The following is a 25382-nucleotide window of genomic DNA, read 5'->3' as shown; positions in this document are numbered from 1 at the left end:
AGCACAAAAAAGAAGGGACTGTCTCACCCTTTACACTTCTACAGTGTTAGTATAAATACTCAATAACGTGGCTCAAATTTCTAAACTTTGAGCCGCTTTGCTCCGTGCAGTAAAAAGCCTTTGTGGTGTGGTGCAAGCCATCGTAATGATGGGTTTCAGAGTGCAGAGATGTTGTTGTTGCATTGTGTATGAGAGGCCCCTTTACAGGATCTTTCTTTTCTTTCATCACAAGCGAAAAATCACCCTCCAGAGTCAACACACTAAAACACACACAAACTCTATACAGACATTGTTTTAGTCTACATAAAGGGAGTGTTTCATACTCGAGACTTAATCATGCCCTCTATTCTTGAAGACTTTATGTTTCTGGACACTTTTTTGTAAAGCACTGGAAAACAATCAGTTAGCAGAAACCTCTGAGGCCGGAGAAACAGTAACAAAGAAGACACGATGGAAAGAGGACGTTTAGATATCAGTGTTAATTTGTATTTTATATAACACCTGAGCAGCCTGAAGCTTTGGACAGACATTTAATGTCCACTTCAAAGAATATAATGCACATAAAGCTATAGACACGTGATTTAAATGTTAAAAAGCAATGTAACATGATACATAACAAATAATACATGGGGGAAAAAATCCACACAAATGTAAAAGAAGCTGAAAACACAAATGAAAAATAAGGCGTGAACACTGTTTTAGCTTCCTTCTCTCATGCACTAAACTGCAAATTGGACATTTTCTCTCAATGTGCAGGTAGATATGAACTAACATGACTGTATGTGACCTTTTGTTTGGTTTGGACTGAGAACAGCTGACTCATCTTCCTCCTCCTGCGTTGTGTCCTGTACATTTACAGTACGTTTGAGGAGTCTCCGCTCAGAGTCAGATAGTTGGGTCATGTAGTCTGCAGGATACTTGGCCAGTATTGTCCAGTACATTGACCCGGAAGTCTTTCTCTTTCTTCTTTACTCTCTTTCTTCTTAACTCTGGATCTTCCAGAAGATGGTCTGTCTGTCCTCGCCGCCTGTGATCACTGTGGTGCACAGCTCGTTCATCCACATGGCTGTGACAGCAGCTGCACAGACACACACAGACCAACAATGAATATGTGCATAATAATAATCTATTTAAAGAAAACATAGAAGTCCTACATTTGTGTCTCAAAAGATAATGATCATTATTTAAAACACGTATGTGCAGGTAGGATTAGTAGAGAAACTCATGTAACACTTGGATTTGCTGTGACTTGGTGTAAGAAACAAGGTGAGCTGCTGACTGTGGAAGATAAACTGTACCTGAGTGTGCAGGGATCCTCTTTGTGACTGTGTTACTGAGCAGGTCCCACAGCAGGAGGTCACCAGACCGTCCCCCACACAGCACTGAGTTCCCGTCCCAGCAGAAACACCTGGACGCACACAGACAGGACGTCCTTTTAACTTACAGTATGAGTCAGCAGGAAGACTGTGAATCAGCTTTTGTTGTCAAAGGCAGAGATTTGTTTGGGAGCTAGGTTTGCAAAATCAATTTACTGGCTCTGGACTTGCTAGTTGATGTATCATACAGGGGAAGGAAATTAGCTCTAGGTTAAGACTTTCAGGCTATCTGAGGTGATTCATATGCTGTCACCTCTGGTTTTGTCTCAAACTCATTTCAAGGTTTGTACAGAGTAAAAATAAAAGCAGTTTTCAAGGTACCTAAAGCAAAAAGTTCCAGAGTTTTGAAGCCTTTATCATATCTTCTAAATTGTTACCATAAATGAAATTGTGAAAAATAGTTAAAAATGTCCTCTCTATACCCACAACGATCAATGTGTTTCAATCAAATCGATTTATTTAATTCTTGCTAATTTCGACACCAGGAAACAACAAACATATATAATAATGGGACCATTTGAGTTTTGATTTACATGAGTGAAGAAACTAGATTATGTTGAAAATCAAGCATTCTTCTAAATCTTGAAAGAGTTCAAATGAAGCATTTTCTAAACTTCCATGACTTTGTAAGAAGCCTGTAATCTGCCTCTGTCTCTCTGTGGGTCTCTCACCTCTGCTCCTCCTCAGCTTTCACTGATGAGATCACCATTCCCGTCTGGACGTCAATAACCTTCATACAGGAGTCGGCACCGACACTGAGAATGTGTCGGCTGTCTGAGGGTGCAAAAACACAGTCATTGCTTTAAAGCAGTCTGTCATTGTGTCTATGACAATCAAGGGTTTTCTGTTAGTGTAACAACAATAGGAGTATACACTGCAGTGTTGTACTGCTGTCATACAGCCAGGTTTTTATAAGGCTTTTAGACGTAAAGTTACATAATACTCCCAGATGTTGCCTTGATCGCTGGGACAATAAAGTTTATAAGTCACAGTTGGAGCAAACAGCGTTGCCAAAAATACCTAAAACGTCCTCTCTTCTGTAGTAAAGATCCCTGTGAGTCACACAGCAGAACATAACAGCTGCTTAAAGAGCTCGGCAGAACCAATTACTATGTTCTGTACTGAAGAACCCTTAATAAGACCGGTAACCTTTCAGAATGAAGCAAGAGGAACGTCAGGAAGAAAAGTTTGCCAAGTATCTAATAATTGTGAGGGCAGATAGAGAACCATAGATTACACATTTAAGGAACACTTTATATTGTCTCTTCATTAGTCAGTATAAAGCACTTATTAATGCATTTATTCTGCATGACCAACTACTGGGCCATTAACTAGGAATTTTTCAGTAACCTCCTAAAAACAGCCCATTGATAGTAAGTAAGGAAGTACCTGAACTCCCATCTTAATATGCTTTGCAAAGTCTGGGCTTTATACGGCGGTAATACCATAAAAACAATGATTCAGCCTAAATGACACTTCATAGATAGGGTCTATTATTGTGTAACAACATGCTCAAAACTTTAAGTGATAGTAAGTGTCAAAATACTGGTGAATTAGTTTTCAGTAAGACCTTAATTTAGAGCCAAGAACATATCCTAAGTTAGAAAGACTTCATTTAGAGCTATTTGGACTATTAATAGTTTTGTGTTTTGTTACATTAGAAAAGATAATAAGGCTGATTAATGGTAAGGCGCTGGAGGTCATGGCGTTCATTAATTTCAGTCAGGAAATCTAACATAAACTAAATTAAAGGCAGAATGAGAGAAGAAGGGAGGATGAATAAAACCCATATGGAGCAAAAAATATCAAGATGTTAGTTTATGTACAACAACTTCCTTACTTACTGTTAATCAGAGGTAATTAGGAGGTTATTGAGGGGAGACTTAGTTAATGGACTGTTAGTTATACAATATGAGGTTGTATTCTATGAAAGTTATCTGCAGTATATAAAAGTTACAACTTTACTTCATTACTAGTACTCAAAGGGTCGTATTGGCTGGTCTGACACGTACCAGGACTAAAGGCCATGTGGTGGATGGTTCCTGTGTGGCAGTGGACTTGCTGCAGTGTTGCGTAGCTGCTGGTGTCCCAGATGGTGACGGTGCCATCTTTACAGCCAGACACCAGCAGAGTCCCTGCTGGATTCAGACTGATGGTGTTCACCTGCACAGAGGTGTCAGAGAAGTAATATTACAGAAGGAAAACAGGTTTGCTGCTACTACTTTTTAGTGTTTGACAAAAGGTTTGTTTGTTATTTGTTAAAAATGGGCACGACATGACAATTATTATATATTTATAGAACATTTAAACATGCACACAGTGTTATCACCTACACATAATTATGAGAAAAGGAACATTTTCCACCCTGATAAAAAATGTGTTTTCCAGTTTTTTATAAATAGTCACAGAAGATAAACATGCCTCCTGCTGGCCTGGATTCACATCATTCAAACTTCCTCTGTTAGACTTAAGACAATTAGATATAAACTCCACACACTGTAACAGTCAGCCTCCTCACTCACCCCAGCATCATGTTCCAACTCAGCCAGTAACTCAAACTGGGATCTCTTGTGACTGGACGAGCTATCAGCAGCACACTGCCAGACCTGTGAAGCAAACAACATCATCATCATCATCTGTGGCTCTCAATCCTGTATCTGCCCATCGCTTCATTACACTGCTTTAGTTTGACCTTGACGGTGGAGTCCCAGGATGCCGTGTACAGCCGGTCATCGAACCAACACATTGTACTGACGGCGTCGTCGTGACCCATCAGTGTGTCCTGCCGCCTGCCGTAAGGGATGGAGTAGAAATAACTGTGGGAAGAAAAACATCAGTGTGAACTCGTGAACATCTGTCTGAAGACCAAATCAAATGACCGGATGGACTTTACATACACATTGTTGTCCCACGAAGAGCACACCACAGTTTTACCATCTGCCAGCATCAAACATGACGACAGGGCCTGAAAAATAGTTCATTGTTAAGACAGAGTTAGAATGAGGAACGCAGGCGGAGATAGTGAAGTGCCGAGTAAATACAGCTGCAGACTATACCATGTTAGAGAAGGACATGCTCCTCTGGAAGTCCTGCAGCTCTTTGGAAAACATTTTAAGTGTTGAGTCTGGAAGAAAGAGCGAACAGGTGAGTGCAACTCTACTTTTCACATATTCCCATCAATGAGACACCGCTGCAGTGAGGAAACAGTGGACCACTCAGCTAAAACTGATTTTCCAATTATTAAATTGTGCATTGTACTGCTTCGGGAGAGCAAACTGCAACTTTTAGTGTTGTGCTGTGTGAGAGCGCTCTGACTGCTTTACTGGTTTACTTCTGTGTGAGGGCCTTACTGTGATGACATCACCTTGCACCATTACGGTAATACAGGAACCCCAGAGGGCCACTAGAGGCAGAAGTGGTTGAGATGTTGAGTAGGGCTGCAACTACTGTTTATTTTCATTATCTATTAAACTGCAGATTATTTTCAGGATTAATCAATCAACTGTTAGTGTAGTCAAAAAATGATCATCACATTGTCTTCAAAAATATCTTTTTTGTCCAACAAACAGTCCAAAACCCAAACTGTCATAGCTGCTTTTTTTTGTCATTTGCTGTCATAAATGACAAAGAAAAGCAGCCAATCCTCACATTTAAGAAGCTGGAACCAACAAATATTTGATATTTCTGCTTGAAAAATGACTGAAATTATTATTATTATGGTCGATTATTAACCAGGTAAGCTTTGAGATGTGAAGGTATTTTGCCGACCTTGGGATGTGGAGAAAATAGCTGCTCCATCTCTTGTCACAGCGATGTCTGTCACAGCCCTGCACATTCAACACAAAGACTCACTTAGTCCAAAACACACAAGCTGGAATATCTAGAGAATAAATGTGTACTCTGGTTAATGTGGCAGTCACACAACATAAAACTGAGACTGCTGAAACTCTAAATAAGTTCAATGTTTAGTTAGATGTGAGAAAACATTGTTTTAGTTTCTAAAGAGGAGGAAGTAGCTCTACAGCAGCCACCTGTCCTCAGCAGTGTCCCCACAATACATTCTAATAAGTAACTATTTTCAGAACTCAGCTGCCCGCCGCCTTCTGGCTTTGCATGCACTTCCTCATATTTGAACCAAAGCTTTAATTTCAGTCTACGGGTTAGCAATGCAATTATATCTGCACTTTATCGTTACTGCAGCCAGCTGGATGCCTCCTCACGTACTCTTTATGGATCTTGTGGCTGGAGAGGAGTTTCAGATTTCCCATGTTCGCCCAGGCCAACTTCCTGCTCTCCTCGGTCAGGTCCTCAAAGGACGAGTCCTCGCTCTGAGAGGCTGCAAAACAACAGAGGGATAACTGCTGCACACGTAGGGAAATCTAAAACGACATCCTGATGTGTTAGATGGTTGTGGATGCAGTTTATGACGACAATGAACTTTTATACAATTAATCAGTGGAAATAAATTAAGCCAGCAGTCGATCAGATTGTTTTATTAGTTCAAATGTAGGATTTAAGATATTCAATGACTTTTGAGGCCTTATATTTATAAAACTGAATTTTAAGACCTGCAGACACCCTGAGACAACTTTTGACTTCCACCCTTGGAGGTGTAAATCATCACTATTACATTATATTATATCATTATTATGACTGTGCTGTGTGCAGTTTACTTTTCTTATAATCTCCCAATGGGAGGTGCCAACAGGGACACTGAAGGCAGCCACAGCAACTACACCGACAACAACAGCAAGAAGATGAAGAAGGAGAGAAATTCTCCATCGCACAGTTTCGGGTTTTGTTGTGTTTGGATAAACTTAATAAACTTTGTGAAAGGCTGTCAATGACAAATTCTTATTTATTTGGGCCTTCTTGTAAATTCAGCAAATGTTATTTCTTTGTGTCCATTTGTCACAGGGATGTACGTGTTTTATGTGGCCACTCGGGACAACATGTTAATGCCGGGGATCAATAACCTTATAGTTTATAATAATGCAGTGTGGTAAGGATACAGATGTAGAGGAGACGAGCGTATATAACACAGTTTGTCACTGTTAATAGAGACTCCAGTCTGCAGTATAGTTCATACTCTTGACTGATGAACCAGAACATTAGGCGTCATGATCTTATTCTCGCTGTGGGCAGTCCTGTTCATATTCTCACGCTCTCTCTTTCTCACTTGTGCATGAGCGCTCACTCTTTCACTGCTGCGAATCTGAATCACAATTTTCTTTTTAAATCACTTGGTGGTTTCTTAGAAAGCCTTATTTTAGAGGGTGCTGCTAACGCCCTCAGTGCTCCTACTTCCTGGGTCCATGTGTACCAACATCCGAAGTTGCTTTAACTGTTTGAGTGTGTTTCTACCTGGAGACAGTTCACTGAGTGGTGAGTTGATGCTGGAGCTCCGGGTCATGTTGTGAAACCTCGGTGTGATCCTCTGAGGGTGGGGGCTGGTGAACAGCTGTGTGGGCGTCTGGCCAAACTCCAGGATCTGTGTTAGCATGGCAATTCTCTGGTCGGGGTCCTCGATGCTTCCCAAAGAAACGGAAAGTGAGTTACACAACATCATGTTAAATATCTTTAATAGTAATCATTTGTGAGAGACTTTCTTTGATACCTGTCACAGTCGATGCCACCTTCATAGGTCAGTGGGTGGAACACTGAAAGACAAGAAGATAAATATGAGTCTTCATCCAGTTTTGGTGCGCTTGATGCTGAAAATAGCTGGCAGTAGTTTTACCATTGTGAGCTGCAACAGCTTCACTGCCTCTCTGTTTAAAGCCAAACACCAGGTCAATCCACTCATGAAGGTGCTCTGACACATACTGACTCTCCAGAGCTGTCCTGTGCTTCTGAAGGAAATCACTGGCATCTGCACAGGACAGAGGAAACATGAAGCAACACACACTGAAAGCATTATACATTATGTTGTCAGGTGGATGTTGGTGTTGGTGCTAAAGGAGGGTTCAGGACACAACACCAGCATCCAACAGATTTTACATGCATGCCATGACTAAACAGGAAGTTACCTGAGGCCCACGGTGGGAGAACGACATCGACAACGAAGCTTCCGTTCTGCTTTCTGCCCAAATCGAGACTCAGTTTGTTTTCTAGAAAGCTCCAGTCGCTCCCATAAAACTCTGGAATCAACTGGAGACGCACACACAAGACAGCATACACGTCAAGAGACACACAATTCTTCTACAGACATTTTAAATAATGCTTTGCCAGGGAGATACAACATCAACAACTGAATGGATTAACTTAAATTATATCCTTGACAAGCACATAGAGTCTGATTAGCACAATACGGTGATTTTGGACCAATTACCATTGATAGTACAAGCCTTTACTTATAGGAAAATACACAGCAATAATAACATTTAGTGTCTAACTGACATGATACACAGTAGACTCAGTTTTTACCTCTTTGAAGTCAGTTGCCCCCTCCAAGCAGTTTTTCCACGTCTCACCTATGCTGTAAAGATAAATACACATTAGTAAATATCAACGTGCAAAATCATACTTTCAATTATTTAAAAGTCCCATATTCTAGAAAGTTCATTTCCTGTCTTTTTGATAATACAGCAGGATTAAGTGATATATAAATACTGTAAGTAACAAATTGCTCAATCCACGTAGAAATACACATAGCCTGTATTCAGAAACTGTCATTTAGTGTTACAGTATAAGTGTTACAATATAGAATTTGTAGTTTAAAGAAATATTTTAAGCATTTATCATATGTATTTCTTTTGTTTGTTTAGATGTTCTCAATTGTCAGTCGCTATTTTGACACCAATAAAAGAGGAATACAATCTGCATTGCATCACTGATTTGTGATTGATGATATCCTGCAATGCATGCTGGTTATGTACCTATTAAACATGCGATCAGCATGGTCATAGCGGCCGTTCTGGAGACACAGCATGTGCTCTGGAGCTGCAGGGAAGAAGACAGCAAGGATTAACAAACTATTAAACATTTTCAGTAGAAACAAAAGTGGCACACACATCTTAACAGACTTTAAGAACCAGAACACATATGAAGTAGAATTGACCAAACTTCCTGTTTGTGTGATAGTCTGTAGTATCGCATGTTAACAGCTGTGGCAGGCTGAAACTACATCACATACTGAGGTTGATTATGGGGGTGCAAGATGAATTATTCTTCTTTAAATATCTAACACCTTTAGTATTAAACCTTTAACATGTTCATGTCGTTGGAAATCTTTACAATATTTCTCTCAAAACTCTTCATTTTCTGGCTTGGATTTTAAAACCTGTTTCCAACATATTTGATTTCGTTTTGGACGAACCATGAGAATTCAAATTTCAGATGTTATTGTCAGATCTGCCTCTAAATAAACTGACACAAACCTCCAACATTCTGGTTGAGCAGAAGTCAACCGTGCATAAAACACACTGAATGCAGGCTGTGTGTGCTGTGCTCTCACACGTGCTGTAGTTTGAATAATGAGGTAGTGTGGGACATACCGACTCTGACCAGGTAAAACAGGACGTAGCCTGGAGAGGAGTAATGACTGCCGTACATGAAGGGAGGTTCAGGCATGCCTCTGTAGCGAGCCTGTGAACAGGAGAACTCTGGTTACTGAGCTGACTGGAGATACTCACACAAGAGATACAATATTTATGACATATACCAAGATAAATAAAAGCCATAGGGTTATAAAGCCAATGGGTTATGTCTCACCAGCAGTCTGTCCAGCCGCTCCTTGTTTAAGGCGCCCACAGGTTTGCTCAGGTCCCTGAACGTGTCAGCGTTTGTCATATCTGGGAAAACACAAACACACAATCTGAGTTATGACAACAACTGGATGTACGCACAGTAACTGCATCACAGAAGCTGTACGGCTCCAGATCCTGATATATGTGTACTTCTTTGCTGTGGACCCACCCAACTGAGTGCTGCTGTAGTCATTGAGGACCCAGGGGAAGACGGGATACTGGGAGAGGTCGTTGCAGCTGCGGTCAGCCAGGTTGTTGAGGTGAAGGAGATACTGGTAGTTGCTCAGATGGCCGCGCTGCCACTGCAGCATGTAGCTCTCTGCTGTGTGCTCCGTTATGTGGTTCTCTGAGCAGGAAGGAGAAAAACAGCAGGGCTTACTCAAGCATGTGTTATGGGTAGAGCTGTGGCAATGAACTGATTAGTTGTCAGCTATTCAATTATAAAATCACCAACTATTTCTATCGGTTTGAATAATTTTTTAAGGAAATGAAAGTAACATTTTCTGTTCCATTTCCTCCTCTGTGACAGTAATCTGAAAATCTTTGAGTTGTGGACTAAACAAAGCATCTGAGAACGTCAACGTGGGCTTGGGGAAACATTTTGTAGACCAAACAGCTACAGACAGATAATTCGATATGAAAATAATCCTTAGCTGCAGCCTAGAGTCTCACCAATCATTACCAAATGCAAATGCTTATATTTTGGATATATGTTAATAATTAAACCTCTGTGCTGTTATGTAATGTTTATAATTGTGATGTTGTGATGTTAAGCAAACAAAATAAGGATTCTGTCGATTCTGAAAGACTGTTACCATAAACTGTTGATATTAAAAGTCTGCAAAGTAAAAAAAAAAAAGCTGCTGCAGTTTTCTCACCCAAGAAAGTGGCGATGTAGTAGTAGATCTCATCTCTGTCGGCTGTGTTGTAAAACTTCAGGTAGATGTCGGAGCAGAAATCATTCTCAGTGCAGAACACCTCAAGACCCTGGATGAGGAGAGATGTGCACACAAACACATGAAATTAGTAAAAGTTGTGGCCGGTAAAGGGAAGTCACACTCTTATTCATGGACTTGCTCGATGTCCTCACCAGCGGTCGTAGCCCGTGCCGCCTCTTGTAGATTCTCCTGATTCTGTGGAGCTTGATTTGAATCACTTGTTCCTGAAATGACAAGTCAAATAAAAAAAGATAAGAGTAGTTCAGGTCAATAACTGAAACGCCTCGACTGAGGGGCTAGCACGACCGCTGGCAGCTCACCGGATATCCATTGAGCGGCTGGAAGTAGAGGTTTTCATCTGTTACGCAGATGTGTCCCGGATTGGACACCAGAGGCATGACCATCTCCACCGCACACTCCATGTGAGGCTTCTCAGCTACACTCTGAAAGCTTTACAGCACATTCAGAACAGCTGAACACTTACACACAAATAATTAAAACAACAACACCTAATCATGACGTTTCATTAGAATGTAGTATTGTTTGTAGGTAAAACACAGATTAACGTCCCTGTTTGACATCAACCTACCAGTTTTTGTCAAAAGACGACCTCGCCAGTCGTGACTGCAAATTGGCTGCAATCTAGTAGAAATACACAACAAATGTATGTTTGTTCACGGATGATCAAAAAAATAATAACGCATTGAAAGATGCTAAATTATGTGGAACAAAATACATGAAGCTGAATAAATTATTCAAGATTTTCATCATTTCCTCAGACTTCAGAGGCCGACTGTGTGTTTGACTGACTCACCATTGCTGTCTGATCTCCAAGCTTTTCCAGACAGGATGCCCTGTGGAGCTGCAAAATGAATTCAAAGTCAAAATGATCGAGAACAACACTAACACACACCAGAGCAGTTAAACAAATACAGCAGCTCCAGAGTCAAGAATGCCCATTTCCTGTGACTCTAGAGGATATAAATCCCTATTGTTTTAGCGTAGCGACGTACCTGAAGTAATGTTTGAACCACATCTTCTGTTTTACTCCAAACTTCCAACTGGAAATTCATTTTCGTTGCCCCCTGTCGAAGTGATGAGACAAGTTTAAGAGTCTCATTTCAGTTAATGAGCAAATCACAGAGCCTTTCCTGCACTCATCAACCAAATCATTACAGATCTTAATGTAGGCTTGATTACATAATGGCTGAAATGTTGCTGTTTTGGAGTGAGAACAAGACTTAAGCACAGACGATACACCATTGTAGCCAAGTGTGAAGCCACTAAAAACACTGCAGCAACGTCTCCAAATGGCTCAAATCCACATTTTATCTGAGGTTGTGATGACACAAGTGTGACTGATTGTACTGGACACACTATTTAAACTCAATTTCACATTTTTAAACAGAAGAACAGACTATTATGGATTTAATAATAATAATAATAGTAATAATAATAATAAGAATCACATGGCCTTGCTCTTTTCATGATACAAACAAACAGTGACATAAAGTTCACTCACCCTTTCATTTCTGTAAGGTGCTATGACGTTGCTCTCTTTGATGTAAATAACCTGAAATCAAAGTGAAAATGACATTTTTGTATCTTTAAAAAATGGATGACAATAAAACGCTGCTAGAAACAATTCAAGATCATATATTTGGACAATCAAAGACAAGTGAGCACCAAATCACATAAAACAAGAAACTTTTTACAACCTTTAAGATCAATACGTCACAAATAATAAGGTGGATGTGGTTATGAGAACTTACCTGCACGCATGAAATAGAAATGGAAGCTGGGCGAGGCCTATGAGAGAAACAAAAAAACTTTTAATATCAGAAAATATCACGGCCGTCAATCACTTACTGAGATTTAAAGTGACAGTTCCAAGCAAAACTAAATACAAAGTGAAAACACTGGAATTAAATTGAAAAGCTACCTGGACCATCCACTATCAGTATCAGAATTTATTTTAAATGTGTCGAGGTCAGATCGATTACAGGACGCTCCAAATTAAGTAGACGGTGGTTTCAGAGCTGCTCTGGCTTGTTGCCAGTCTGAAGTCATCAAACCAGTTTGACAAACTAAATAAACATCGGAGTGTGAACCCAACATGCCACACTCGAGATGACAGGATGCTCACTCATTAAAAGGGTTGTTCTCCTTCTCCACAAACTCGATCTTCTTACAGTCTCGAAGAGGAATCTACACAAACAGAAACAAATGATCGTGTTGTTATAATTTACAATCACATGCTTACTACATGTATTGTAAGACACAGACACACTGTGCAACACAACACAGACACACCGTGCAACACAACTTCCATCAAAGACATGCAAAAAAACACTGCAGGCTTTAATATGAGTAGAGCTTGATTTCAGTTAATAGGCCTTTTATCATTTCTCTCAAACTGCATATACAATGTTAGCTCTCATATCTCCAGCTTATCTCCAACGTTTTCATACTAATATTTCCAATTTATCCCAACTTCATTATTTTCATACCTCATTTCCTGAAAAGAAAAAAGTTTAATCTGGTACCAAGAGTCAAAATACAAATGATAAAAACAAAGATTGTTCACACCAACCTTTAAAATTGGCTCTTCATGATCATCTGGATCAAATATGACAGATCTGGAGCAGACCTTGAATGAGCCTCTGATTTTTCTGGAAGGAAAACAGGTAATGTTAGCTTGTTAGCACTATTAGCACCATCTTAACCATTAGCCTCTTTAGTTAAATATAACCACACAACAAAAATGAATAACTCAAATATAATCTGATACATAAATGAATACTTTGTGCAACAAAGAAACATAAAATATAAAGAAACAAACAGTTCTTCTGGAAATGTTGGAAAGAAGAAATACTAATTAAATGTTCGCCTGTAGCTAGAAACAAACATGTTCTTCTCTCTCCTCCTTGTTTTGTGCTGTAAAGTAATCCTGCAGATTTATACACGTGTCTTACATTGTGACAAACAATGGAAATTAGTGTGCTGACTGGTACAAACAGAATTACACTAATGCCACAAAATAAAGGAGGAAAACACATGAATCATCACTGTAGAGTTCACATGTCAGTGTGTCCTTACTGGACATTTGTTCCTCCTGCTTTAATATGACAATAAAGTTAAATTGTCAGAATAATCTTGTTCTGAGAGGCTTGGGATGTTTTTTAGTTTGCTCAAGCCTCCATAACAGGATAAGATGATGTTTGAACAGCTGCTTCTAACAGGCGAACACAGCGTCCTCAACCTTTAAAGCCTTTGACCAAACACCTGATGAATACAACACCAGTGCTACAAGCAGATCTCAGAGTTTTTACACATTATTGGGTTTAAATTCACAGATGATGAAACAAGAAGACACTGGTGAAGCAATGCTCAAGTTAATAATAATTTAAAGCAGTCTCCGACGTTACAGTGACAGATGTTACTAGTCGGAGGTGAAGCATCGTCGTTAAACAATCCAAATTACCTCTCCTTTTTCGAATTGGCCGTCACGTGGTATGCCGTGTGCTGTTCGAAATAATATTCCTCCAAGTCCAGCAAAAGGAGAGAAAATCTGGAAACAAAAACGGGAGTGTGAGACGACATGAAATAAAAGCAACTACAGTGTGTTAAACAATGTGAAAACAACAAGGTCAACTCACCACTTAAATAAAGAAAACACTGGATTACAAACCCTAAACAAGAAACCCTAAGACAACAACTACATCAGTTATTAAAGGGGAACGCCACCGATATCACACACACTATCACAAAAAAAAAATGTGTAAAGCCTTTTGTGGGTCCAGAGGAAGCTGCAAAAAATCTGCCAATTGCATCAAGTGATGTCACTCACTTGAGTTGCATTGTGGGTAATGTAGGGGGGACAGGTTTTGACAAGGAAAAAAGAATGTGTAGAATTAAAAAGTACATCTGTGCTTCTGCACATTTTAGAAACTTCCCATCTGGAGTCTGACAGTGTTATAGTAGTGCAATGCTAAATCAGTTAAGTGCTCTTTATATGCAAGATGCCAAAAAAGGTTTGTTTTCATTAGTAACGTTGGTACTAAAGTGGGAAAACTGTCCTATGATTTCGATAATCAGATGAAAAAACACACAAACTGTGAATTATTATTCATAAAGAAAAACTATTCAATTATACATCTCCATTTTGGTGACATTAATATACCAAAAAAGGAACGTGCCTTTAAATGCACTGTAAATATATAATAATACCTGTGTTGAATGTTTAGAGTCAAAGATATGTGATCTAATGTGTCGCCTGTACTGGATCTTCAGGTTTGACTACAGGCTGTTTACCAAAGTGTTGTAATCAGACTCCCTCTTGCAAACAGTATTGCACTTTTTAAGGAACAAGCCCAATATTTTTGGAGATTGCTGCCACCGCTTATAGCATACAACACTTGAACACAACATTTTGAAATTGCAAGAAAGCCGTTTTTCTTTCATTTTGGACAGAGCAGGGCAGATACAGCCAACATCTATCCTAAACCAGGCCACACATCCTGGACAAACAGTATCTCTATGCCGGAAAGTGCATATCAGTCTTATCTGAATCTATAGTAAGTGAGTCCAAGAAGCCAAGAGATCATTTCCCAAACTGTTGGGGAGTTCCTCTGAGATGCTGCTCTACACGAAGTATTCTAAAGCACCAATATAATCTATTTCATGTAACTGTAAACCATTGTTTGAGCTTACGTTTCACAAGACAGAAACTACATTTCCCATAAACCTGTTTGCTTCATATCCTTCCTGCTCATCACTATTGGAAGTGACTTTTCCTTTAACCCTTCACCCATTTCACCAACCTCAATTTCCAGAAACCCTAAACGTACAGCAACAAACAGCTGCTCTTCCCACCAAAACCAACCCGCTGAGTCTTCCCAGCTGTGAGGAGTTTATTAGAGCAATTACAGACAACAAACGTGGTGACGATTAATTGGTATTATCATGCTACATGAGGCGCTACAAACAGCAGTCCTACATACGAGTGCATCATACAACGATTAATACATTAGTATAAAACTGAGTCAACAGCAGAAATTAGTATTGTCACAAAACCTCAATGTGTTCAGTGAAGAAATTAGAGTCATTCAAAGATCAGTTACTCAGCAATATTTCTGCTTACTAGTAAAAGTGCTTCAACGTCTCATTACTGCTTCATAGAGACGTGGTTTGAAGTGTGTGAAAGGCTCACTTCCTTCCTTTACAGAGCTATACTGAGCTTCTCTGGAAACAGCTTATACTAGAATATATTAACAATATAAGCACATTGTAAGTGGATGTTTCTTCTTCAAATCTGTGCTTTGGGTCATTGGCGAAACCTTTATAGATAGATACTCAACACAGTGGACTGAGCTGAGCCTGCTGCAGTTCATACACATCATTATAATGAGCATACTTAACAACTGTATGATAGAAATTGTAGGAAATTCAAAACTAATTATGTAAAATAATCAAGTTTAAAGTATCACGTGGCACTGAAATAAACTGAAACAATGAATGTCCAATAGATGCCCTCTCACCTCACTCTGACTCATCTCATCATATGTATCTGATTGGGTATTGGACGTGATGTAACCACTGACCCAAATGAAAGGGAAATTGCTAAACAAACCACACAAGCACCATTCAGCACAGCGAAGCTCAAACATCCAAGTAAAGTGACAATAAGAAAAACACAGGGGGACTAGGTTTATTTAAAAAGCTTTCTGTAGCCTCCTTTCACTGCTTTTCCAATTCTCGACAGTGAAGGGGGCGGGTGCAACGTTAGCATGACGCATCGTTTGGTATAGTCACATGAGAATAAAATATCAATGGATATCGGTGAATAGATAATTACAAAATTGTCGTTTTGGGGTGAACTTATCCTTTAAAAAGGTGCAAGCTCTTCTAAAACAAAATAAATAAACAAACTCTCTTTGTTGTCATGGCTGAATAAACAAACTCACCTTAAAGGACAACACAGTTTCATACTGTATTACTTTGTCTATATGTGGCGGACCCTGCCACCTTTCTAGTGTCAAACAGTGTTCTGGGACCTTATTTTCCTCTGAGAACAGCTTGTTTATTCAGCTGTGGAAAAAATAAATGTCTTTGTATCATTACCTCATTAATATTGTAAATATCAAAATTCTGAGTTTGAATTACTCCTCCAAAACTACATAATGCCCCTTTAAATACAGTTTCTTTGCAAGTTTCATTATGAAATTCAGTCTTCACTATCAGTTTAATCAGTCGACTCAGTTGTTAGTGCCACAGCATGCCTGACCTGATTTTACCTTCCTTAAAACTGATTCTCCTGAGTTCGACACACTGAGGCAAACAGACTTTAAACTTGGGAAAACACAGCAGTGGTATCAGTAGTGCTGCAACGATTAGTCAATTAATCGATCAGTTGTCAACTATAAGATTAATCGACAACTTCTTTAATCGTTTATTAATTGTTTTGAGTCATTTTTAAGAGAACGCTTCTCAAATGTGAATATACTCTGGGTTCTTCACTCCTCTATGACAGAAATCTTTGGGTTATGGACAAAACAAGACATTTGAGGACACGAGTGATCAACACACCATTTTCTGTCACCTTATGAACCTAACTAAACTAATAAATTCATTTAAAAAGACAGGTTAATCAACAAAGAAGAAGAAGAAGTCGGTTGCAGCCCTCAGGATTGGGGTCAGAATAGATGGTTTAACATCGTAGAGGACAAATCTATAGGGTGAATCCTACATTCACCACATTGTTATATTGCTAGAAATCAAATTTATGCTGATCGGCACCTTGATGCACTCCACTCTAATAAGTGCACAGCTGCTCTGCACATCCTTTCTTCAGAGCTGGGCAGCTCTTCCTCCTGGCTCAGCAGGCCACGCTACACTGAGTAATCTGGAAATGTAATGCCTCCTCTCTCTAGATCAGATAAACATCATGTAAAAGCTTTTAAGAGCTGCTTCTTGTGGTAAATTTAGAAACATATGTAATTCATCAAGGACTTATTCAATACGATACCACTGTTTTCCATTTGATCACTTTATGGGCCATCATGCACTTAGGCTGGTTATGATACGTCATATCCAAATAACTTGTATATGGATTTATGCCCCTGTCAGGTCAGGAGGGGCCTCTGGTGAAGGTTAGAGAAGTCAGAGCAGGATTAAAAATAGGTTTTATGAGAAAGATATGATGAGACGTTTTAAACACTGTACTTGACCAGGTTGTCATTAAGCACACAGTCACATAGTGTCGTGCAGACAGTAACGAGAGTGCATCTCACACACGCAGCTGACAGTGAAGCTCTCATTAGCTGAGTGGCCCAGCCGAATGTAATAATGGGATTCAGCCACAGCCGAGACAAACAGCCCGCTGCTGCTGCGGAGCTCCGACTACACAGAGTGAGCCCTCTGGCTGAGACAACAACGCGTTAACAACAGACGAAGAGGCACAAACCTTTCTTTAGTCCGCTCTGGCGTCTTTAGAAAAGCCATGACTGCGGACCATCCTCTTCAGACGCTGAGCTCAAGGCAGCCACAGTCCGTCCGCTCTCTGTAAACACGGAAACTTCCTGGACACCACGTGACCGCCCCGAACACAAGCGATCCAGCAACAAAGGCAAGGAGAGAGGTGTCACTCTGACCTTATTTTAGGGATACCACCACGGATTTCAGCTCAGGCTGAGGCACCTTTTATTAATCAGTAACAAAAAGTGTATTATCAAGAAGGTTTAAAAAAAAATGGCAAAACAATTTTGATGGTGCTGCCTTTATTGTGTCACAATATGCTGTACATGATGGCTCTTTGCAAAGTGTTTTGTTATTTATTTAGGGACGAAGTTACAAAGTTGAAGTTATGCAAAATTGTGCAAAAAAAGAAAGCCATTCCTTCCAAGGGGGACTCCGGTGATTTTTGCATTGTGCTTCTGTGGAGTTGGGGGACAGAAAGTTCAAAATCAAAGTGGCAGAGTCAAAATATCCCAGTCCCTCCTCCAAAGCACCTTTCTGTGAATGCTCCCTGCTTAGCAAATGCCTGTATCTTTCAAACATCACCACTTTCCTCATTTTCAGGCTTTCTGTTAAACAATTTAAGGACCAAGCCTTGATGACATCATCAGGGTTGTCATCTCTGATGTCCTAAGTCCTAAAATAACTTGTTTTGTCCAGCTGACAGTCCAAAACCCAAGTACATTATAAAAAAACCTATAGGCTTGCTGTTTTACTAGTTATTAAGAACATTTTTTATTCTTATTTTTTAGTTTAGACAATGTATTTTAATATTTTAACTTTTATTTTGTGCAGGAAATCTGGTATCCTACATATTACTATATAAGAGAGCTAATAGGTCCCTTATAACATTAAAATTTACATAAAATTGCTAAAATTATCAATAGCTTGCAAATAATTTTCTGTCATCCTACTGTTAGACTAATCGACTAATCATTTTACAGAACATGTTTGTTTTCATACTGTTTTCAATGTCTTGCAGAAAATGAGAAAAACGTACCTGAATAAAAGCTGCGTGACGCACTTCTGTGCCAGTGAATGATCTTCTCATGGATAGACGATCTTCGTCTTGACGTGTCAGCGGGACGGTGAGGGAAGTTTCCGATCTTTGGAGATGTCTGTAGTTTAATAGACAACATGTCTTAGTTTAGTGTTGTTTTATTGTGCGGAATCATGTCCGAGCTGCGGTGTGTCGGCAGGTCAACATGCAGTGGAGAAGACATTTCACTGGTCTCGCTTTTGGCGTCGTTTTCGTTGTCTCATATTTCACTAATAAGGTGAGTGTAGAGAGGATGGGGAGCCGTTAACTCAAAGTGAGAACCGCATTATTTCCTTGACGTGTTAAAAAGAAAAACTATGTGACTTTTTAATTTTTTTTAATCCAGCAATCGACTTTATAATGCAATACATTTTTGTTTTGCAGCAACAAGACTCCATCTCAGTTCCTGCACATTTACCCGTGACTTATTCCTCTGAAATTGCTGAATTGCGTAACATTGCAATGTAACCCTCATCATCAGCAGTAACCATCAAGTTAACATGACTTAAGACCCGTTTCAAATCGCTGGCACTAATCGGGCATGAACCAGACCCTTTAAAGCCGCACTGTGAACAACGCCTCAACTCTTATTTTGGTAGTAAGCAGTTTCAGGAAGTGTGTGCAGACAACGTGTAAAGATGTCATGTTTCTGCGTGTAAAGAATGCCGAATCGAAGAGTGGCACATTAATAATAGTAATGTATCCTTTGCTGTGTTATACCATGTTGTGCTGTTGCAGAAAGCAATGGACACGTTGAAACTGCAGGATTTTGAAATGGGTTTTGGTGCCAGTGGTGGAGCATCTCCTGATAAGTTGTAGAAGTTGCATTGTATTGCTTATGATGATCCCTGGACCTGAAATATATGTTTGTTTGGTTTTCCAGTTTGTCCTGTCAGTGTTGAAATTCACATATCCAACCTTATTTCAAGGGTGAGTAGCTGAAGATGAATACTTTATGTGGAACCTCTTCATGTTTTATCCCTTCATGGTGATCACAGGGTGTAATCTATGGAAGCCCGTTTCTGCCAGAAACAAAAAAAGAAAAAGATGAATACTAAGCCTTGATTAAAAAAAAAAAATCTCATTATTATTATGACTTTTTATCTCATAATTCTGATTTACCATTTACCATATTTATATTTAGTTATATTTATTACTTTTTTCTTCCTTAGATGGCAGAAATGGGCTTCCATATGCGTGCATGCATTTAAAAGGTCAAACAAATTCAGCACTCGGATAGTCTTAAAGGACAAATGTCGCTCTTCATGAATCTTAAAAATGTGTGATCACCATAAGTTGTAAATCAGCATCTTAATTAATGTCACAATGACCTGTCGTGTGCCCCCAAGAAATGAGTGCAGACACTGTGTTCACTAACATGAAAAAAACATGCATATTAACAGATGGCAGACATTTATCGGCGCCGTCCTGCTTCTACTCTCTGGGAAGCTGGGATGGGTGGAGATGAGCCGCATCACCAGGTACTTTTTTTATATACTGCTTTAGGATTTATACTCAACTGTTTTCAGTGGCTGTAAATAAGCAGATGTATTATTAATGTTGTCTTACAGATCAGCAGCTCTCTCCTGGCTTCCAGGCTCCCTCCTCTTTGTAGGAAACATATATGCTGGTTCCAGGGCCTTGTCACGCATAGTACGTCATGTAACCTACCACTCATAGATGTCCTGTCTTTTATATTACAATATTTGTATTCTCAATAATCTTAAATCATCTTTTCTCTGTCTAGGACATTCCTTTTTTCTTCACTCTTCAGAATTCCTCTCACGTTGTCAGTTACATAATCTTGAAGGTCGTCCATAGAGAGGTAAGAGCCTGCACTGCCTGCTGTATGTGAATGTCTGCAGCTATGTGCAGCTCATCTTATCTTATTCACTGGAAGTAAATCGAGGAACATAAAGTTCAAAGGACCTTGAACAGCCAAATACTCCATGCTTTAACCTCCACTATGATGCATCTTGCTCTGTAAAATGTGTTCTGATCCGTCCTTTTGTCAACAGAAGGCGCAATGGCTGAAATTCATCAGGTTTGTGACCCTTTTTCCTTCAACCTGAGTCGTAGTGCAATATGTTGGATCCTTGCATCAAGACGGAACGCAACCATGAAGATGTTGACCTTTTTTGCCAATTTTTAGGAAATACACTACATATCAGTTGAAAGTAGCATGGTTCATTGATGATAAAACTACAAAAATACAAACACAAAGCACAAAGATGAAATATTCCTGTTTACTACAATTTTAAATGTGCTTCTTGTAGCTTGTGCTTCATGCTGCTCTCAGCCATCAACCTCCCCTTCCACGATCCTCAGGTAATAATTCATTATCATCAAATGGTGGATTTCTTATTACAATCATGTATTTTCAGTAACTACTCAGCAGAAAGAATACAAGAATATCTACTGTTTACGTGTTCGCCTTTTTTTTGCAGTTTGACTACAGTGGTTACCTGTGGGCTGTCGGTCATCTGTTCTGTGTTGGTAAGTCTAAAAATATGCCATAGAGATGCTACACTGTTAACTGTAATGTCTACATGAGAGTTACATAAACAGAAGAACAGGGACCCGAGGTTTGAGCCTTGGGGGATCTTTAGGTTTCGATCATAAGTGCAGAACCTGATCAGATGGGCTGAAAAAATAGTAAGCGTGCTGCCCTCATCTTCTGTTCAGGAGATGTTTGAGGAGATAGTGACCCAAACCACACCCTGTAACTGTAAGTTGAACAGACATTTTCTTGGGAGGAGGTGATAACGGTGTAGGGTATTTGTGCAGTTTTCTGGTGTAGGGCATGTAATGTTTTAGATATAGGTGAATTGTGTAATGTTTTTGATGTATGGCATCCGTGCAGTACCTTTGCGTGGGGCACCAATACAACCATTTGCCACACACCTTATTTACACAGTGGCCATATTCTCCAACAGCATGCTCAGGGGGGGAATGTTAATGTTATACTGCTGTGTTCCAGGTTGCAAGTCATATAAACTTAGGCAATCTGACGAATTGTTGTCATTTTACAGCTCGCCAATTGATCAGCAACTGAAAAGACGATGTAAAACCTGACAACAAGGTAATACCTGTTGCTTTACCTTCAAGTATAGTCAGACGTCCCTCTGGAGTGGACTGTTCATTGTCCTTATAGTTTCTTATCAATCAGGAAGCAGTGAACTGATTACACCCTAGAACACAGCAGTACGACATTCGAGCCTCCACCCTGAATGTGATGCCGTGTGAATATGGTGTATCGGGTGAAATATTCTTGCTGTATTTTTTCTGTTTATTGATCTGTGTGGGATACTGGGCATGTCAACTGTTGTGGTTGCTGCTAGGTTGACTGTCTTCTCTATCGAATGCCCAAGACTCATTTCTCCTAAGAGAGACAATAAAGGCTAATCTAATCTAGATTGTGTGGTGAACCAATGCAATCCAGATTAGAAGGATGAATGGTGACAAAGGTCGTATTTAAGGTGATCACCATCACAACGTGCACTAACCAGGAGTCAGTTATAGGATGTTCTGATGGAGAATGTAAGAATGTTTATTTTCTTAGGTGCATACAAGGTGTTTCAAGTTCACCACAAACCCAGCAATTTAAGGTAAGTCTAACAAATGAAGTAATACTTCCCTTTTTATATATTTTCTTTCTTTTTACAACATTTCAAAACAGCTCACTGAAGACACTCACACACTGTGATTTTTTTTTTCATTGCAGTGACCTTGAACAACAATGCATCAACTACTTGTTCAGGTAAGAATACATATTTCTAAAAAACTGAATCATACATAATAAGCACAAGAAAGGCGCAACATGCAAAAATTCTAGTTGAATACATTTAAAGATTATCAACAGAATATGAAGAATTAAAGGCGCACTATGTAGGTTTGGAGTTGAAATTCAAACTCAGAATTTTAATATAAGTTGTAAATATTAAAATTAGGTAATAATACAAACTCAAAAATATTTATTTTTTTCCATAACTGAATAAACAAGCTGTTCTCAGAGGAAACTAAGGTCACCAGAACAGTGTTTGAAGCTAGAAATGTGGCAGGGTCCACCAAATGTAAACAAAGTAAAACGATATTGAAACAAACTGTGTTGTCCTTTAAGGTCAGGTTGTTCATTCAGTTTATTCAGTCGTGAAAGCAAAGACAGTTTGTTTATTTAGTTCATTTAGGCATAAAAACAATCAGTCAATGAAGATGTTTCTCTTCTGATCAAAATGCCTTCCCCACATCTACACAGTGCACCTTTAACAGTTTTGATGTTATGACATTTATGTATTGTTTGGCAAAGTTATCAACTGAAGTTAGCGTGCTAAGCTAGCTAGCCACGCCCCGCCTCAGTCCAAAGCTCTTTTGCTGGAGGTGTAAACACCAAGATTCCCCCGGTGCTCCAAGCTCTCCGTCTGGACCACTAGCTGCATGGCTAACCGAACTAACTACCTAGCAGCAGCTACAGTTAGCAGCAGTTAGCGGTTACTTTAGTGATATGCTCCACCCATTTTTGATGTGTGTATGAATTCGACAAATGGCCAATTCTTACATATTGCACCTTTTTAAAGATGGAATTCATTTGTCAATGTGTGCACGTTTTTCTTAAATGATCTAAACTTATTTTTTTCTCATTTGAATGTTTTGAACACAAATAGTATTTAAACTGCCTGTAGATTTATATTTATTTCATTATTTCTTCCTTCTTGAGAAATGAAACGTTTACAAAAGGTGCCATCTCTGGTTGCAACACGCAGATGGTCCGTTCGTGTTTGTTTGCCTTCCATGGAGCTCTAGAAGGAGCACGATGAGTCAGAGTTAGTGAGAATATTCAGATCCCTTTTTTTCGATTAAGTCACACAGATAAACCCTAATATAGCAACAGAAAGACTGGAGGAGGAACCCACCATTCAAGTTAAGAGATGAGGTAACGGGCCTTTACAAGTTGATGTGAAGAAATGAGGAACTGCGTATAAATAGTAGCTTATGGCAACAGTTCACAGTAAACCTTCATACTTTTAACTTACTTTAATGAAGTGATTTGCTTCTGCATCCTGACACACTGTAGTGATACTCCTTTTAAAATTAAATTACATAATGTCACAGGACATTTTGAGTAAAGCTTCAGGTATCATCAGTGACTAATTTAAACTTTTCTTGCCTTTACATAACAGTGTGCTGCTGCTGGCCATTGCTGCTCACCCAACGGGTATGAATGACTCTGTGCAGACTATTCTTATTTCCTGTCCTGAGTGTCAGTGCTAACACAGTAAAAGTATCAACAACTCACACGATGTACACATGATGTAAATGTTTTAAGAATACAAAGTCTACATTTGTACCTTGCAAACAGATCTGTGTCCCTCTACAGGTGACCTCATGGGTGCCTTGGAGTTCCCCTCCCTTCAGTCCTACACATTTCACTGTGGCTGCTGCGCCAGGTGAAGGTTTTTTTGTTTTTTGTAACCACTTTATATTGAAGAGAGCAACATAAATAGTTTTCGTCGTTTTGAACAATGGCTCAGCCACGTGATGTTCTTGTTATAGTGAGAGGCAGCACTAGTATAGTTCACATTCTACAGTATCAAAATAGAACAGGCTTTCGGTGCCAGTTGACATCTGACGCCGAGCCCGACTGTCGATGTAACCTTGTGGGGTATCAAACAACAACAGTTAACTATTTGTAACACGTGGAGGACTGCAGATGCAGTAATATCTTTACATGGTTCTGAGTGGATCAGTTATTAAGTCTTAATAACATGTTTTAGTATCAAGTTTAGATTTCTTTTTATAAGGGCTGCACAATTGATTGAATTATAATAGAAATCGAAATATTAACAAGTGCAATATTAAAATCACAAGGCAAATCTTGTTGTTCACATGTTAAAAAACCCCAAATGTCACATGATCGTCATGATTTTTAGTTTATTTCCTGAGACAATGAAAATTGTGTTTGTGAAGGTCATTACCACTAATTATAATCATATTGCATTCGTAATATCTGTCAAATTAATTGCAGTATGAGTCGTGCAACACTTCTTTTTATGTCAGAAAATGTAATGTTTGTTTGCAGCACTCACTTCATTGTGACTCTTTTGACAGTGCACTGCTGGGGTTTCTGCTGCTGTTGGCCACAGTCAAACTAAAAAGTGGATTTTCGCTGGAGCACTTTGGCGTCTGGATTTTTATGTCCAAGGTAAATTTTTAAGTTTTTTTTTTTTTTCTCAAATTAAGGCTTATGTTGCATTGGTTCGACCTACTGCTCAACAAGTACATATTATTTTGCTACTCTTTCCTTCCAGGTGACTGCCATGTCCCTCTCTCCGTTTATTTTCAACATGGACATTAATGCTCCAGCTCTCATTTGGTAAGAACATCATCTGCTTATTTTAGGAACTAAAAACAATTTGATTAATGTTTGTCCTCTTTATTTTACACTGAGATGAGGTCATCATCAAACTATTCATGATTTCCTGTCTTGTGTTTGGTCAGTGTGTTCGTCAGTCACGTTGCAGAGGCCCTGCTGGTGTACGCCGAGAGAGAATAACCGCTGTGATGAGATTAACCTTCAACTTGCACTCCTTTAAGAGATTTTTTTTAAGAAAAAAATGTTTATTTTTCACATTATTTTTGTAATTTTTCTTCTATGCGCTGATGATCTGCTGACCAAATAAAATGATCTTTGTCTACATATCGTACTGTGAAGTGTGCTTAGTAAACAGTCACTTTTGTGGTCCTGCTAAATCACACTGAAGGAGGAAGT

At 39.2% G+C, this 25382-nt stretch overlaps 2 protein-coding genes across 2 annotated transcripts; one reads left to right on the top strand and one right to left on the bottom strand.

Moving 5' to 3' along the window:
• Positions 1-464: 464 nt before the first annotated feature.
• Positions 465-17639, bottom strand: nsmaf (neutral sphingomyelinase (N-SMase) activation associated factor). The gene is made up of 31 exons (XM_073488521.1): positions 17528-17639; positions 13547-13633; positions 12656-12734; positions 12209-12270; positions 11835-11871; positions 11585-11635; positions 11076-11147; positions 10877-10924; positions 10652-10704; positions 10383-10512; positions 10215-10286; positions 10003-10111; positions 9294-9470; positions 9090-9169; positions 8873-8963; positions 8255-8318; positions 7803-7854; positions 7406-7526; positions 7117-7248; positions 6994-7036; positions 6741-6907; positions 5601-5712; positions 5145-5203; positions 4433-4500; positions 4274-4341; positions 4069-4192; positions 3899-3982; positions 3389-3539; positions 2048-2150; positions 1299-1408; positions 465-1078 (listed from the first exon to the last, which is right to left on the bottom strand). The coding sequence occupies exons 1-31, from the start codon at positions 17563-17565 to the stop codon at positions 984-986; spliced, it is 2739 nt and encodes a 912-aa protein (XP_073344622.1). The 5' UTR covers positions 17566-17639; the 3' UTR covers positions 465-983.
• A 1047-nt stretch (positions 17640-18686) lies between these two features.
• tmem241 (transmembrane protein 241) lies at positions 18687-25310 on the top strand. Its single transcript, XM_073488618.1, has 15 exons — positions 18687-18854; positions 19500-19546; positions 20020-20097; positions 20188-20269; positions 20364-20441; positions 20635-20660; positions 20893-20944; positions 21064-21112; positions 22179-22224; positions 22341-22376; positions 23794-23828; positions 23991-24060; positions 24722-24815; positions 24922-24986; positions 25112-25310. Exons 1-15 carry the CDS (start codon positions 18783-18785, stop codon positions 25164-25166), a joined length of 885 nt encoding a protein of 294 aa, XP_073344719.1. The 5' UTR covers positions 18687-18782; the 3' UTR covers positions 25167-25310.
• The last annotated feature ends 72 nt before the right edge of the window (positions 25311-25382 follow it).

This window comes from Pagrus major, chromosome 19 (assembly GCF_040436345.1).
Source record: "Pagrus major chromosome 19, Pma_NU_1.0".
In the NCBI taxonomy this organism is placed as follows: domain Eukaryota; kingdom Metazoa; phylum Chordata; class Actinopteri; order Spariformes; family Sparidae; genus Pagrus; species Pagrus major.
The sequence above is the reverse complement of the archived record's forward strand: the minus strand, read 5'-3'. Positions and strand labels throughout refer to the sequence as shown.

Bases quoted from the DNA above. Each gene is read 5' to 3' on its own strand.
- nsmaf (XM_073488521.1), bottom strand. From the start codon at position 17,565: ATGGCTTTTCTAAAGACGCCAGAGCGGACTAAAGAAAG. The intron at 13,634-17,527 runs GTTTGTGCCTCT...TTTTGTTTCCAG, and splicing joins CCAGAGCGGACTAAAGAAAG to ATTTTCTCTCCTTTTGCTGG. The intron at 5,204-5,600 runs GTACGTGAGGAG...TTGAATGTGCAG, and splicing joins AGCCACAAGATCCATAAAGA to GGCTGTGACAGACATCGCTG.
- tmem241 (XM_073488618.1), top strand. From the start codon at position 18,783: ATGCAGTGGAGAAGACATTTCACTGGTCTCGCTTTTGGCGTCGTTTTC. The intron at 24,816-24,921 runs GTAAATTTTTAA...CTTTCCTTCCAG, and splicing joins TCTGGATTTTTATGTCCAAG to GTGACTGCCATGTCCCTCTC. The intron at 24,987-25,111 runs GTAAGAACATCA...GTGTTTGGTCAG, and splicing joins AATGCTCCAGCTCTCATTTG to TGTGTTCGTCAGTCACGTTG.